The 17,007-nt window shown below is 36.9% G+C and overlaps 1 protein-coding gene across 1 annotated transcript in view; it reads left to right on the top strand.

The window, feature by feature from the left end:
• LOC142832304 (leucine zipper protein 2-like) overlaps positions 1-17,007 on the top strand; it is a 385,340-nt gene that overhangs the window by 333,247 nt on the left and 35,086 nt on the right. The window contains exon 8 of the mRNA XM_075942703.1: positions 12,655-12,729. Within this exon, the coding sequence (XP_075798818.1) occupies positions 12,655-12,729 (75 nt within the window). The remainder of the gene's footprint in view (positions 1-12,654; positions 12,730-17,007) is intronic.

Below are 17,007 nucleotides of genomic sequence, written 5' to 3'. Positions count from 1 at the left end.
AAATAATTAATTAACTATTAATTAATTTCCTAACCTTTTTATGTCCTTCTCTTGTCCTATTACTCAGATACAGTGTTGAATAGAGAGAGTGGATACCATCGCCTTGTTCTTACTCTTGATAGGGATCTGAGTTTGTCTCCATTTAGCATGGTATTGGAGATAAGCATGCCATATGTGCCTTTATTAGCTTGAGGAATGGTTTTCCTGCCCCTGATGAGATGATCCTGTGGTATCTGTTTTTGAGTCTGTGCTATGCCAAGGATAGCATACTGATCTACATTCATTGAACCTTCCCTGTGCTTCTGGGGTCAAACCAGCTCGGGTGTGGTAACAGTCTTTCTGAAAATAGCTTGATTCAGTTTTCTAGTATGATTTATTTATTTATTTATTTATTTTTTATGTATGTATGTCTGCAGGCCAGAAGAGGGCACCAGACCTCATTACAGATGGTTGTGAGCCACCATGTGGTTGCTGGGAATTGAACTCAGAACCTTTGGAAGAGCAGGCAACGCTCTTAAACCACTGAGCCATCTCTCCAGTCCCTCTAGTATGATTTTGAGAACATTTTTCTCTCTGTTTATCAGGGAGATCCATCTGAAATTTTCATTTTATTTTCTTTGTCTTATCTGGATTTAAAATCTAGATAAGACTTCATAAAAAGGCCGGGCAGTGGTGGCACATGCCTTTAATCCCAGCACTAGGGAGGCAGAGGCAGGTGGATCTCTGTGAGTTCGAGGCCAGCCTGGTCTACAAGAGCTAGTGCCAGGACAGGCTCCAAAGCTACAGAGAAACCTTGTCTCGGAAAAACTAAAAAAAAAAATATATTTTATGGAATATAGATTTTTCTAAAGATGTATTTATGATTTTCTGAATTTTGTTGATGCCTGTTATATTATTTGCCTTTTTACTTCTAATTTTATTATTTTATGTCTTCTCTCTCATGGATAACTTGCTTCTGCCTTTTTCAGTATTGCCTATTGCTTGTCTTTTCAAAGAACCAACTCTTCATTATACTGGCTCACTGTTTTTGTTTGTTTTTATTCATTAATTTGAGCCTCAATTTTCATCATTTCTTCCCATGTATTATTTATGGTTTAGTTTTTTCTTTGCTTTAAAAGCCTGCAAGTGCTTCTGCATTATTAACCTAAGAACTCTCAAATTTTTAATAGATTCCAAGAGACTGACATTCATTTTTTTAGATATTTATGTGAGGGATCAGTGAAAAGACAATGCTAGCTATTTTGCTCACCACTGTAAAACACCTAAAGAAATAAGGTTGAAGAGAGGAAAGGTTTATCTTACTCCCAGTTTGACAATGAACTCCAGTATGGTGAGGCAAGTGTAGCATCAAGAGAGTCAGGTTGCTGCTAACGCTCTGTCTGTAAGCAGGAGGCAGAGGAACTAATGTTCACTCCTCACACCCTAATTTATCTTTTCCATGCGATCTGGGACCCCAGCCCATGGAATTGCACTGCCAACATTAATATCCTTTCTGGAACTACATCCAACGACACACACACAAACACCTCCAGAGGTGTGTTTCCTAAGTGATTCTGATTCCTATCAAACTGTCACTCATTGTCTTCATAGTGTGGCGACCATACCTTCAAGCAGCTGTGATAGACAACATCCAATATCTAGCATTATTTATGCTCATACTCTAAATGACAGGAGGAGAAGAATATGATATTTAGAATTCCTCATGGGAAATGAAGTCATAGGTCTATTCAAACAACTGGCATTTGAGAAAATGACTTAACACTCTGAGAACTGAGAAGTGAGGAATTTGCAATATGAGCTTTACAATCTTCATTTTCTAAAATTGAAATCTAGTTATTTCCTTTACCTACTATCAATAATTGACACCATTTTGGTGTTTTCTTTTGTTTAGTGTTCACAGATAGCCATGAGACAAAAAAAAAAAAAAAAACTATAGCAGTCCTCCAAGCACCTAGATGTCCTTATATTTAACTATTTCATATTGTTGAATTTCATTTACCAATTAGTATTTAATGCATGTAAAATCAGAGGTTCTTGAGAAATTTATGTTATATACAACTACACAAAAGGTGGAATTGTCATGACAGAAAAACCTGTACTACCCTCCTCTGCATCCTCATACTCTAGGGCTCCCATCCCACAGTATAGCTTCTGTAAGCAAATCAACCACATTTTGCTTCTATTGGTTTCACTTTGAGATAGCCATGAAGGAATTCAAACCAAAGCGAAGTCTGTGGTTTGTTATTGTTGTGAGTTTTTTCTCTACTAACAACCATAAAATGAATTTTCAAGGAAAATGTATAACAAGAAGAGTAAGAATCTGACTCACTGGTGTGTGGACAGGGGCATTGGTATATGTTGTTGCTCTCAGAAAATTAATTTGTTAAGTAGGAATTTTGAAAGAGTGTTTAGGAAATGCATCCAGAAGAGCTGCTGCTCTGTGCAGGACTCAAACAATAAACTAAACCCATTCTCCTGATGGCAGAAAAATATGAACAAATAGAGATGATATTGACATTCAGCAAATGATTCTCATATAAGAAATAAAGTACCTTTTAAAAATAACCCAATTGTGTAAATGTACCACGTTGTCCTTAACAATTCTTCAAAAGAAAAAAATAACGACAGCTTGAATTCTGCAGGAAAATGGATGGAGCTAGAAAACATCATTTTGAGTGAGGTAACCCAGATCCAGGAAAACAATTATCACATATATTCACTCATAAGTGGGTTTTAAACATAAAACAAAGAAAACCAGCCTACAAATCACAATCCCAAAGAACGTAGACAACAATGAGGACCCTAAGAGAGACTTACATAGATCTAATCTACATGGGTAGTAGAAAGTCAAGATCTCCTGAGTAAACTGGGAGCATGGGGATCTTGGAGGAGAGTTGAAGGGGAGGAGAGAGGCAGTGAGGGAAGCAGAGAAAATGTAGAGCTGAATAAAAATCAATAAAAAATAAAAAAGAGGTAAGAGGATGCTTTGTCTAATTTTTGATTAAAGAAAAAAAACTTTTGAAAAATAACCCAATTGACTTAGTCCTGAAATCAATAAAACATTGTGGGTTGTATCTCCTATGCTACTATGCTAGTCATTAATGTGCACAAGCCATCAATCCTTGTAACCATTACCCTGGACAGAGCTGTTGTCTAATAACTACCAGAGAAAAGAGATCTGCTTTTTCAGGACATTTATGTATAAGTACATATTGGCTGCTCATCAGTCTTGTAATTCAGTAGTGAGTTCTGAGAAGGTGAGAGACATGTTATGTAGCCCAGCATGTGACTTGGTATCATGTTTGCTCACCTGCTCTCTATTAATGAAATGTTTACTAAACATGCCCTGGGTACACAGCAGTTTTCTGAAAATTATTGACTCAGTGATCAAAAAACAAATGCAAGACCCAGTTGTCAATAATACTCCTTTAGAGACAGAGTCAGGAAAAAAAAAACCTACCAAGTCTAAAAATGATGATTGCAGCCAATGGGGCAGCATTAAACCAGTCTGTATTGTGGTAGCCATGGAAATTGTTCAAATAGTGGAGCACTTTCATATTTGTTGGTGAATAATCATCAATTTACTTATTTCCACTCATCCCCTGGAACACTTTATATCTTCTTGGCTCTTAGTTGTCATTTGCCAATAAATGGCAATCTCTTTCATCCCATTGGCTTGGTTGCAGTGCCTTGATAACTTAGAAGTATCTATTTGGAGCAGCTAGGTGACATTCACTTGTCCTCTATCCCGAGCCTGGATGGAGCGCTGCTTACTCCTCCATGGAATTTTAAGAGTAGGTAGTATTATCAGAAGGCTGCCATGGAAATATTTCTTATATATTACATGAAAGTACTAAAATTTTCCCATTAAACTTCCCCTCTGCCTTTGGGTACACATATAAGCTATGATGTTACTGGGCAATAGTTTAGAGTTTGATTCGCAATGACAGTAAGACCCACTGCTTGTGCTGTCTGTCATGTGGCTCCCTTGGTCCAATGCCGTGAGAGACTTCAAATAGGAGTTGCCAACATCATGCTAATCTTTCTCAGGCTCAAAATGTGAGCTCTAAACTGTCCAAATTGAATTGGGCTCTTGTCTTTCTCTTGGATGAATGTATGGGATTCAGCAAGTGTGTGGCAAGCCAGCTTCTGAGTGAGCGTTCACCAGGATGCTAATTAGAAACTGTCTGACTGTTAAAAAGCCCTGTCTGTTAGAAAACCCTTAGAATTTTCATGCACCCAGGACAATGTTATATATATTTTTAGATCATGTCTGTTCTTTAGCAAATCATTTTATATTTTTAATATTATAATAGTATGAGAAATAGTAAGAAAAATATAAAACATTGCCTTGAAGAATATTATAAGAATACTAAGATTATATTTGTAGAGGATATCTATGAGGATTACCTTTTTTAAAATATCTTTAAATTTCTAAGTGTGTGTTTGTGTGTGTGTGTGTGTGTGTGTGCTTGTGTTCGTGTGTGTAGGTTTGAGTAGAGACCCCCAAGTCCAGAAGATGCTGTGAGATCTACTGTCAGTGGCGTTTTAGTTGGTTGTATGCCACTTAATGTGAGTGTTAAAAACCAAGTTGAGACGTCTACAAGAGCAGTATTTGCTCTTAACTACTGCACCATCTCTCCAGCTCCAGAACTACTTTTTTTCATCTGTGAATGAAGGAGATACAGAAACTAACCAGTCATGGATGAATGCAAGGTGTTTCGCATGATTTGACACAGGACAGATTCACCTGCCCTTTTTGATGTAACCTCAGGTACATAAATGTTTGCCTCATTCAATGAACTATAAGGTAGGCTAAAAGATTAAGAATGCACCTAAGTTCAAATATTCTTTTCTTTCTAGCATAGCAAACCACTGCAATTACACTAGTAAAGACTGAGTTCTGGTGCTCAAATTGATCACGAGCCTAATTATATTGTCTCAATATGTAAATGACAAACCAATAGCTCCGGTGATGAACGCAGAACTATTGAGGAAGTGCTTAAACGTTGTTACATAAATATGAGCCTTTGGCATCACAGTGCTTGAGACTCTGCTCAGGAATGCTCAGGAAGACAGGTGCACTTCGAGGGTGTTCCATGTTTCTAGTATCAATAGCTGGTCACACACAGCTGATTCACAGCTCTTTGTGGGAGAACGACTATTCTAGTACTGCTTACTCTGCAGAAGAATAAGATCTGAACAGTTTTTCAGTAACATAAATGAACAATGTATACTTTGAGTATAAGGTTTTTAATTTAAGGAAACTGTTTTATTCCTGTTAAATTATAAGAGCCAATTAAAGGCTTTGTTTGAATACAATGATTTCTAAGTCTCTGGTGAACCCACGCTAAATTAGGTATTAGTTTCTGTTTTGCTTTCTTCCATGAGAATAATAGTCTTGTTCTGTTACCTTTTTTTTCAAGAAATAGTGAATATTTAAGCTTTTTAAACTTAAACATAAATACCGCACTACAGAGAGGAAAAATATACGTTATCTTTATTTTGTAGAGGGAAGAAGAGAGAGAAAAAAAGAAAGAAAGAGCGAAGGAGAGAGCGAGAGAGTAGACCTTTATTGTAGTAATGGCCAGCACCTACATATGAGGACTTATCTACCAACAGTTCTTCAGCAGTACATACCCACCAACACATGCTCATCAGGACCTACGCACGCACAAGAAACTATCTACAAATACGTATCCACTATTACCTGTTCACCAGCATCTATTCTTCAGTGTGCAACACCTCTGCCATTTCATCTGTAACTATCCACTATTACTTATGCATGAGCACCAGTCCACCAACGCCTATCTATTCATGCCTGTCTAGCTGGAACTATGCCGGAGTATTTATCTATGCATATCTGTTCATCAGTATTAATCCATCAGCACCTATTATCATCATCTGCCTGCTGATTACGTATATCCTTCAACATCTACTTGTCCATACCTATTTACCACTCTCCATGTGTCTACCCAACAGATTTATTGACTTCTACTCACCCACCAGGACATATCCTACCTCTTAACTAAATATTTTAGCATAATCACAATAGTTGGTCAGAGGGCTGAGGTTGAGTGATTCTTTTAAGAAATCACATCCCAAAGTAATTATGATCACTCTATACTGTAATACCAACATTTAGGAAGCAGAGACAAGAAGGTTGTCATAGATTTGAGGCTATCTTGGACTGCATAGTGAGTTTTGAGGCAGTCTGAATATACACTGAGATCTTCTCTGATAGAACAAAATAGATAATTTATTATATCCTCATAATTAGAATTGAGCTTTTATATCTCATAAGAAATAAATCACTATAAATCAGACTTTGTTCCTGAGGTCCGGAAGTTCATAAATTTCAGTACCTTAAAGATATTTTACTCAAGTAAAGTAGCTGATCACATGCTAGTCACTTTTGCATGAGAAAAAGAGATTAAACTTACAAAAATGTGAAGTCAAAAATTGGACATGTAAACATACTTCTTGAAGGAGAGTCTTCTAGGATTTTATAAACTGATCTGTTTATAAAACAGATAAAATATCTAATATATAATAATATATAATATTATATATTATGTAATATATAATATATAATATCTGTCGGGTAAATGTGACTTAGAGATAAAGGTAATGAAGCAATGCAATGTGGTGTGCTGTGTGTCCACAGAATGATCAACAAATGCTTTATTGTTTAAGTTAAGCTTAATTGCTTAAATTAGTTTAAGACTAATGAGCAAGGGATGTGTTCTTATATGCTAATGGATGAAGATAATTTGCATAAAACACAATAGTGTGTTTTCATCAATCCATTCGGTTTCTAGTTAGCAATTAATAGTATCTCTTGGGGCTGGAGCAATAGCTCAGCAACTAAAAGCTCTTGTTCCTTTTCCAAAGGCACAGACTCAGTGTCTGAATCTGGTCCAGTCTAGATTTGTTGGCTCAAAGCTGCCTGCAGTTTCAGTTCCAGGGTATCTGCTACCCTCTTCTGGTTTCTTTGGGCATCTACTCACTCATGCTGAAAAAACCCAAGCTGGCACATGCACATACACATAAATGAACAGCCAAAACTTTATTTAAAAAGTCTTAAAACTGTATCTCTCATGGGCTTATAATTCTCCCTCTGGAAAAAGAAAAGTGTAATCATACAATATTCTCCCAGTCATTTATTCTTTCTTGAAACATTTTAAATTACATAGCATATCAGTAAATTTTGAGCATACACCATTGAATATATGCACTCTATTTAGTCAGGAATTCTATGCGTGAAAAATCTCCAGTGATTATGAGTATAGCTGTATGTCCAGGATGTACATAATTCAAATTCTAAATCTGCTTGTATTTAAACTCTACAACAGTGTGATGTTAAACAAGATATTCATTAATCTCTCTCAGCTTTCCTCATTTTTTAAGAGAGAACTAAGATTATATTGTGTTCTTCTGTGAGTTAATTTATGTGATACTATCAAATATGAAGGACTAAGGTTCAGAGAAAAGTGGTTTTAGCTTATGAATCAGATTATAAAATTAATGCCATTAGCTTCATTTTAGAGAAACCACACACAAGAAAATACATACACACGTGCACAAACACACCCAAAACATATACACATATACAGACACACACACACACAAAACACAAACACATACATGCATATGTACACACTCATGATGTTCAAACTCACAATATATATTCTAGATTTTATCTTTAGTTTAAGATTAAATACAGACTTAGATTTCATTTTCTTGGCATCAAAAAAATAACAAACCAACAAAAAGATTTCCTGTGTAGAATTATAACATTTATTAAAAGTTTACCCTAGGACCTATGACTTGGTTACCTCTCAATGTTTTGTGTCTCTTTCATTAATGAGGATCTTGGAACCAGAAACTGGCTACCAGAATTACTGAAACAAATTTCACAGCCCAGACCAGACGAAAGGATGGAAGTGATACCCCCTTTATCAGTGGTGCCTCTTTCTGATTTGCCCCCCTAAATCTGACCTTTACATACAACACTCGCTAGACATAACACCACACAGGTTACTCTAAACCTAACATGCCTAATGTATGTTTAGGACTTTATAGGCTTCAATGTTAAAATTATATTTCCTGCAAAGAGAGTAAATCACAAAATACATAAATCATTTTGCATTGTGCACACTTCAGAGCAGCCTTTTAGAGAAGACAGAACCAAGACTACTGTTACCTGGAGGACAGAATAGAAGTAATCCTACCAACAAGATTTTCAGAAATGCAGATTTATGTATTAAGGTGTGATGGATTAATCCCTCACAGACTTAGTCATGTGCAAATGCTTTATAGAACAGTTCCATGAACGTTCAGATAAGATGTGTCCATTTGTGCACAGCTGAACCTTAATGCTCTCAGCAGGAAAAATCACAGCTTATGCATGGGACACCAAATTGCTGTTCTCCTTTATTGTGTAGTGATGTGAAGGTGAATTCTTAAAAAAAAAAAACTAAGAAGAAGAAGGAGGAGGAGAAGGAGGAGGAGGAGAAGGAGAAGGAGAAGGAGAAGGAGAAGGAGAAGGAGAAGGAGAAGGAGAAGGAGAAGGAGAAGAAGAAGAAGAAGAAGAAGAAGAAGAAGAAGAAGAAGAAGAAGAAGAAGAAGAAGAAGAAGAAGAAGAAGAAGAAGAAGAAACAAAAAGGAAGAAGAAAAAAGTACAGCAATGAGAATTCTAGGGTAAAGGTCTTGTTCTCAGGGATACTGTCAGCTGGAAATTCAGCGTTCTGGGGGGATTGGAAGGGATGGTTTTAGAAAGTGAATTAAGAAATGATACCAACTTCAGCTCCCAAACTGTTGCTTCCTTCTCTTTCTTTATTTGAGCTCATACAGGAAAAAAAGTGTCTTCACATTCTGTGTAATTCTTTTTTCTCACTTCTCCAGCTCCTCCCTTGCCCTCATCTCATCTTCACAACTACTTCTATTCTCTCTCTCTCCTTCCCTCCTTCCCTCCTTCCCTCCCTCCCTCCCTCTCTCTCTCTCTCTCTCTCTCTCTCTCTCTCTCTCTCTCTCTCTCTCTCTCTCTCTCTCACACACACACACACAAACACACAAACACACACACAGTCCAGTTAGTTTTGCCCTTATTTGCAAGTATTTAGAGCTGACCACATAGGATTAGAGCCTCATCCAGGAAATGAGATCTTTCTCCAACCATCAGTTTTGCAGTTCCTAGAGAAGTGTGCCCTTGAGAAAATGGATGGTTTGGTTATGCTGCTGTCTAAGGTACTCTCTCAGGCACAATGAGATGTCTTCTCTCTATCAGTTGTTGCTAACACTCAACTCTGGTTTAGCTATTTAAATTTCATAAGGCATCTTTAATTTGCATGATTTTTTTCTTCTGTTTTTCTTCTCTCTTCTTTGTTTCAGACTTGGAAAGAATTAATCGTGTCCTAAGTATTAGCAAATGACTGTATGACAATGAAAATTCCTCAGTTCAACACTGGGTTTTCTGAAGTGGTGTCATATTTTAATTTATAGTGCATTATATTTTCTCAAGTAAACTTTATAAAGTTAACTTTATTAACTAGTGTATTCTCTGGATCAGCGCCCTAACTATCATGTCTTCTTGTGTGGTAGCTATTGTCGGAACTTTCTTGTATATAGTATAGACACAGTGTGTGAATTGACTTAACAACTGCTCTTTTAAAAACCAGGACAACATATCAGTATTCTCTTTGTGAGCTTCCCACTTATGAAGCTTGCTCATACTCAGAAAGATCTCAGGAATGGTTAAAAAAAAAAGAAAAAAGAAAAAAAGAAAGAAAACTTTAAGGTGGCTAATAGTAATAGTTTCTGAACCATATGCTCTATTTTATTGGAATTCATTTTCCTTGTCCAGAAATAAGCATACTAGAATATATTGACTCCTCCTTCACGATGTATAAATGGAGGTCAACAAAGTACCTTTCTTATTAAGTATCAGTATGTTACTTTGTGTTGCTTTTATTTCTTCCATTATTTTACAGATACTTTTATTGTATATAGAAAAAAACTTGAGCTTAGAGGGATTAAATACATTGCTCAGTGAACTAAAACTAATCATCAGATGCTTTTCCCCATGTCCACTGATCAAGCATTTGCCTTCCTCCATCTCAGATCTGTTGTCCCTGTGTCGTGAGGATGACAAGGCTGGACAATGATCTACAAATGCTGGCATTTCCTCTCAGGTGGAGAAAAAGGGAGGTCTGCATAGAGTGGACATAATAACACCCATTCAGATGACTGGAGGGCATTGCATTCAAATGCAGTCCTGCAAACCTGCAAGTCGCGCATTCCTGTTTCCTACTGCTCTAAAAGTACATAACTGTGTGACAGATGCAGATAAAGCACTACTACATCTGTCCCTCCTACTCGTCTCTTGACTGATTGTGTTTTATGTAAACAGATTTAGTTTTTATTTTTTGCATTGGAAGTATTACGCTTCCAGTTCATGATTTGCCTCTTTCATAGCCAGGTTTCTACCCATCAGAAGATTCGTCTTGATGATTCTCGTTTATAACAATAGGCTGTACTGAGACATCACCTACACCCTAAGGTAGAAAGTACCAGCCATTCATGGATAGATTACAAGCACCTGTAGTTTGGAAGGAGGCCAGCGATGTTGGTTGGGTACATGTGTAGCTATATTTCCACTGGCCTGTTTTTGCTCAGTTTTTATCTCAGTTTGGATTCTCCATGAGGGCATAACGAGAGGCACTCCACCCCAGTGCTTATTTTGCTGTGTCTCTCTCAAGTGCTTTTCTGTATTTCAATGACCAGGGAAGGAGTTAGAACTGCAAGATCTCATCAGAATCAAGAATATAAACACTCTCTTGATAGGAAGAAACATAAGACACAGAGACAAAAGCATGAATGGCTTTTTCAATTTTTTTTAAAGATTTTAATTGTTTTCTTAAATTCTCTGCATGTGTATGTATCTGTACATGAGTATATGCAAGCAAATGTGGGTTCCCATGTAGGCAAGAAGCAAGTATTGTGTTCCCCTGGAGCTAGAAGTATGGGATGTTGTGAACAACCTCACAACATAACTTCAGTCCTATGAAAGAATATTAAGTCTTCACCACCAAGCTGTTTCTCCAGTCCAGAGACTTAAGCCATGAAAAGAAGAGATTAATGCAGATTTCTGCATTCCATATCTCTCTTTTAACCTTATTTTCTTAGTAACATCTGTCACTAAATCATAATATACATGTACAGATAGGGAAGCATTTTGTCTTTGACTTTATTTTTTCTTCATTATGTAATCAGTACACACAATCCATTTTCAAATACATTGCAAGGTCACTGTTGTTTATATTAAGACACGGTTGAATTATTCCTGATAAGGAATAAGAGGGCAGCATTACTAACACCAACTGAAATAAATACATTTAATTTTTCTTGCTATTAATATAAATCAACATAAACTGAAAGAATACACTCAGAGAATTATAAACTGAAGTCATGTAACTATTATGTGTTTATTAGTAATGAACTTCTCCAAGCATCATGTTCCTCATTAAGTGATGCTTTATGACAGAAACCTGTTGTTGCCTTTTGCTTGAAGCGTCAACTATTTTGTTCAAGATCACATAGCTAAGGCAAGATTAGAATGTGCATTTTTGTTTTTTCTTTTTATTGAAAATAGACTCTTCATTCCTACAATACATAATGACCACAGTTTCTCCCCCCTCCTCTCTTCTCTGCTCCCCGTCACTACCTCTTCTCTCTTCCAGATCCATTCTCCCTTCTCTTCATTTTGCCCTCAGAAAACAACCAAACACAACAAAACAAGATACAATAAGCAAAGGCAAAAGCCCTCATATCCAGGCTGGACAAGGCAACCCAAAAAGAAGGAAACAGCTGCCAGATCAGGCAAACGAGTCAGAAACACACCCACCTCCACTCCCACTCCCCAGTCCTCTGCATATATGTTATGACTGTTAGCTTGGTGTTTTTGTGAAAATACATCTTTCAAATATCAAGTCACTGTTACTTTCCCTGAAGAGCCCTGTTGTGACATTTGAAGAAATGAAGAGGCTTGCTAGGTTACAGAGACATGAGGTAAAAGATCAAGTGTTGCTACTTTAATCTTATTGGAATGGCACAACAATATTTTGCAGACTAGGCAGCTCATGTAAACCATGTCCACATAGCCCTCAAGGCTAGACTACCGTTTTCAGGTTCTCCTTGATTCAGTGTTTGGGGAATATATTTCCTGTCCTGGTTATTTTGTGATGGTGCCTTCACACTGGTATTTATAATTATAAAGAGAGAGAGGGGAAAAAAAGAGCACTTCAAGCCTTATTATAGTCTCAATTGTTCTATCACCAAATAAAAAGTTAAAACTCAAATGGACAGTCAGACATCAAGACAGGAAGTTGTGTAGATAGAATTCAGTCCCCAAGGACTAGAAGCATCTCTGATAAGAGAACTAACAAATATAACAAAGATTGAGTTAGGCTTTACAAGGTGTTTCGACCCATGAGACTCATACCGTTCTCTGCACACATATCAAATGGCTCTGTAACTTCATGCCTTTCATCTGAAATTTAAATCAACTAACAGGCATACATTCCTTTTCCGTGAAGAACAAATATGGCGAGTATAGTGTTTTCTCAAATGTGCTGCCTTCCCTCTCTGTTACAGGCCCAACAGCTCACCGAACTGGAAAAGAAGTTAGCTGTCGCCAAAAATGAGCTTGAGAAAGCAGCTCTTGACAGGGTAAGTTGCCATCCAGGAGCCATCATGACTCGGCTTTCAGCCACACAGTGTGTGATTGCTGCTGCCTGCATGTAGTGATAAGAGCGGCGGGGCTGCATCCCCAGCACCCCGGCCGCCTGCTAGCTTATGCCCAAAATAACAACACACAAACTGTATTCATTTAAACACTGCTTGGCCCATTCTCTTCTAGGCTAATTCTCACATATTAATTTAGCCCATGTCTAATCATCTGTGTGTAGCACCCCAAGGTGCGCTTACCGGGAAGATTCTAGCCTACATTCATCCTGGGTCAGAGCTTCATTGCATGTGTCTGCCCAGGAGAGGAGAGGATGGCATCTCTGAGCTCACTTCCTCTTTCTCCCAGAATTCTGTTCTGTTTACTCCACCCACCTATGTTCTAAGCTATGAGCCCAAGCAGTTTGTTTATTACTTAGCCAATGAAATCAACAGATTGATATATGACACTCCCACATCACCTGCGGTCGTCCAGAGCAATCCTAGTGTGATGGCTTCCTTGTTCTCATTTTTTTCTGCTAGAATCAATTGAGTGAACTCTGTGGGTTTGTTATTCCGTTATTTGTTTATCTTACTGGCACATTTATTCCATAACACCGTGGATAGACATACTTAATGTAGAAACCATGCTGTTCTCTGATAACTCTGGAAGAAACAAAGAAAACGGAAGTAACCACGAGTTGTTAAAAGTGTGTCTTAAATGCCCGTGCCTTGGCACTCGTCCTCATGTTCGAGAGCTTGGAAAATGGCACAAGGATATCACAGGTGTCAATAATCGAAAATATAGGACTTCATATATATTGTATAGTCATACTTTGGAATACCATTCCAAACATAAAAATCACAAATAAAATACATTTTGTCTATAAATAATAATTGTTCAAACAAATGAAAAACTATTTAAAGTATTTATGGAGGTAGAATAAGTGAAAGAACAAATATTAAAATTAAGAATTTAATTGTTTTCTGAGAAATATAGTGTAGATGATTGTGAAGAACACTTGTATGTATGTGTTTCACCCTCCACTCATTGAATGGATGCAATGTAATAGTCTGTGCTAGTACATAAATATCACATGTATGTTAAGCATGCAATACATATGTAGACATTGGGTACATGCTGCCTCCGTATTTATTTGTATTACAAATATTTGTCTATCTCTCTGTAATTTATGCACCATAAAGATGTGTTAAGTAGTTATGAAGACATCTTTCCATATTCAATTCAGACTGCTGCTTACCTTCTTCATAATATTTTTTTATATCCTTGTAATTCTCAAAGTCATCTTGGCTAAACCTAAAGTGTTGTACCTTCTGAAAAGAACTTTCTACAATTAGTAATAATTTTATGGATAATATTTAACAGGGACACCAGTGCATTTGTGAACTTTTTTTTCAATAATTCCTTATATGCACTCAGAGAATCTGTAAAAAAAAAAAAAAGAAAAGAAAAAAAAGAAAAGCAAAAAAAAAAAAAAAGGAGGCTGCCCCTTAATTACCAGAATTGAACTGTGGGCATTTCACTGTGGATCAGGTAGGAGAGAGACCATGTGGGATTGGTTCCCTTTGAGGATCTTCAGGTTTCACATTTTAAGAAACCCTACACTGTATGGATGCTTTGATACTGTGCAGTACACTTTGCACTGTATGGTAAGTTTAAGACCAGGCTAAAATTTTGCTGCTTAGGAGTGTGACTATGTCTCTCATAGGGATATATCTTTGTTCTGTTATGATCGAAACATCTTCACACTGACGGACAGAGTATGTAGACTGTGTCATAACAGAGAAATTAGGAAGAACGTATCCTGAATGTTAATGATGTTCCTTTGTAAGATTTGGAGCTCTGAGACAAATTAAATATTCAGAGAAGTAAGTAGATATCTCACCAACCTTAGTCCTTTGGAATTACCATTTATTAATTTATCCAAGTTATTAACATTTAATAGTTAAGGGCAGCCTGACTTCTATTCTTTGGGGTAGAGCAGGCATAATTTATTTTACCAAAAATTAGTTTTATAAAAAAAAATTAACTTCAAGGTTTTTCCAGGGATATTCAACTTATCTCTTCCAACTACTGCTCTGTCATTTTTTACAAAGGACATGTAATTTTTGTAGATTTAATGGAATTAGAAAACCAAGAGGAACATACAATCTTAAGATTTCCTAGCTCACATTAAAAAAAATTATTCTGTCTTTGCTGCCACTGTCTTTGAAAAATGTATTAAATCCTGAGAAGACATTGAGTCTTCAAGGTCCTGAGGCAATCTCCCAACTTCTAAGACTATCATTTCTGGCCATTGAATTGTTCTTTCTAAAATAGTCTTCCTGATCTGACATGATGTAATTACTTAACTGATAATGGTTATTGGATTTTAAAATAGCTATTGTGAGATGTTATTATGTTGGACATTACAGGAATAAAAAAAAGTATGAGACATGGTCTTTGTTCTGATATCAAATATAATGGACCAATCAGAAAATAATACTTTCTGGCCCCAAGACAATAGAATAATAGAGAATTAATCTTGCATTGCAAGTATTTGTGGATAACACCAAATTCCAGAGCCACAGCGCACTCTACTGGTTGGAAATGGCCCAGGGACAGAACTCGGGCTAACACAGAGTTGTTTCTTCACCTTTAGTGCCATGTGCTTCTTTCACTATCCATGTCTTTCATGTGCACCACTGTGCAGTGAGCCCATAGCCTGCCACAGCATGCTCTAGTCTGAGAGCTGTGGCCAGAGAGTCTCTAGGAACTCTCCTCCTGTATTTAGTTGATGACTTTTGTTGGCAGGCGAGGTTGAAATCTCCCTGGTGCTACAATTCATAGCCATACCACTGAGAGCTGAGGGATGACTGAATTTTTATATACATAACTAGTCTGACAGGAATCCTGCCTGCCATGTAGAAAATAGCCAGAAAGTTTATCTGTTAGTATTATTATTAAGTGAGATAAGATTGCTTTTCTATGATGAGCAGTTTGTCTTTAAACTTCATAATTCTGTCACCTCTTTTTTGGTACATAGAACTATAAAAAATCTTTTTACATTATTAGACATTGATTTTGACAAATATCAAGCAAGATGCATATGAAATTTACAAACTAGCTCTAAATTCAGGTGGAAAAGTTATCTCAATCTATAATGAAAAGAACTATTGTTTAAAGTAAATGTCCTTCACCTCTCTCTATTGTTTCTATATGAGACTTTTTTATACTTCGTGCATGTTCTCCTTTTAGATATATTTTGTCTCATGTTCAAATAATCTTAACTATCATGTAAATGCTATGAGAACGTCTTCACACCCCAACTTTGTTCTCAATGTTATTTCTAATGAATGAAGTGTGAGTTTATTATACCAAAATAATCAAAAGAATCTCAAGATCTATGAATCAATTCTGAGCTTCCAGAAAGCTATTATTAATTGAGCTACAACTGGGGTATACTGAAAAATGGGGGCATTTTAGCTACAGAATTTACCACTTCAAGGGTGGAGGGAAAAACCAATGGGAAATATAGTTTGGGGCTAGGAGGGAAAGGGTAAATCAAGAGTTAACTGAGAAAAGATTAGTTCTTCAGATCCAGAGGAAAGCATGCTATACATGTTGTCTCATCCATCAGTAAAGAATGCCTGGTTGTAGTGAGCTTCAAAGGAAATAGTCGGCTGAGGTTCCAGTATAGACAGCCCTAGAGGTATAATGGTGACTGATTCTGACCCTGGGCCTGTGTGAATACAGCATTGGCAGCATCAGAAACAGACTTGTTCAGTTGGAAGCATGCTCTTGGGGTGGTAGGAAAACAAGACACTGATTCTGGTGACAATTCTCACACCATGGTCCCTGGTAGTATCTATCTAGACTGTCAACCAAGAACCGTACTGAAACGTATGACAGGAGGTCCTGGTACAGGTTACAGTCCCAAGAAGGAAACACAGGAAGGAAGATGTTAAGAACAGCCTGAAGCAGAATACAAACGGCTCTGTACACCCCTTTAATGGTTAAAGAAAGAGAGTTGATTAAATTAACCTGGAGATTTCCTGATGAGGTCAGGGCCTCGTGTGACACCGAATTTAAAGCAAAATTCAATATATGTGCATTGTCTTTCACAATATATCAGAGCATTTAAAACCACCACTTCATGGCTGTTCATTAGTTTTAGCATCGGAGTTGAGTTATTGCTCTGACTTAGAGATTTATGTACCTAATCTGTTAGATGTATGGTGTGAACAGAACAAAAGAAAAAGAATCATGCAAATAATGTTGCT

This window comes from Microtus pennsylvanicus, chromosome 12, assembly GCF_037038515.1.
Source record: "Microtus pennsylvanicus isolate mMicPen1 chromosome 12, mMicPen1.hap1, whole genome shotgun sequence".
In the NCBI taxonomy this organism is placed as follows: domain Eukaryota; kingdom Metazoa; phylum Chordata; class Mammalia; order Rodentia; family Cricetidae; genus Microtus; species Microtus pennsylvanicus.
The sequence above is the reverse complement of the archived record's forward strand: the minus strand, read 5'-3'. Positions and strand labels throughout refer to the sequence as shown.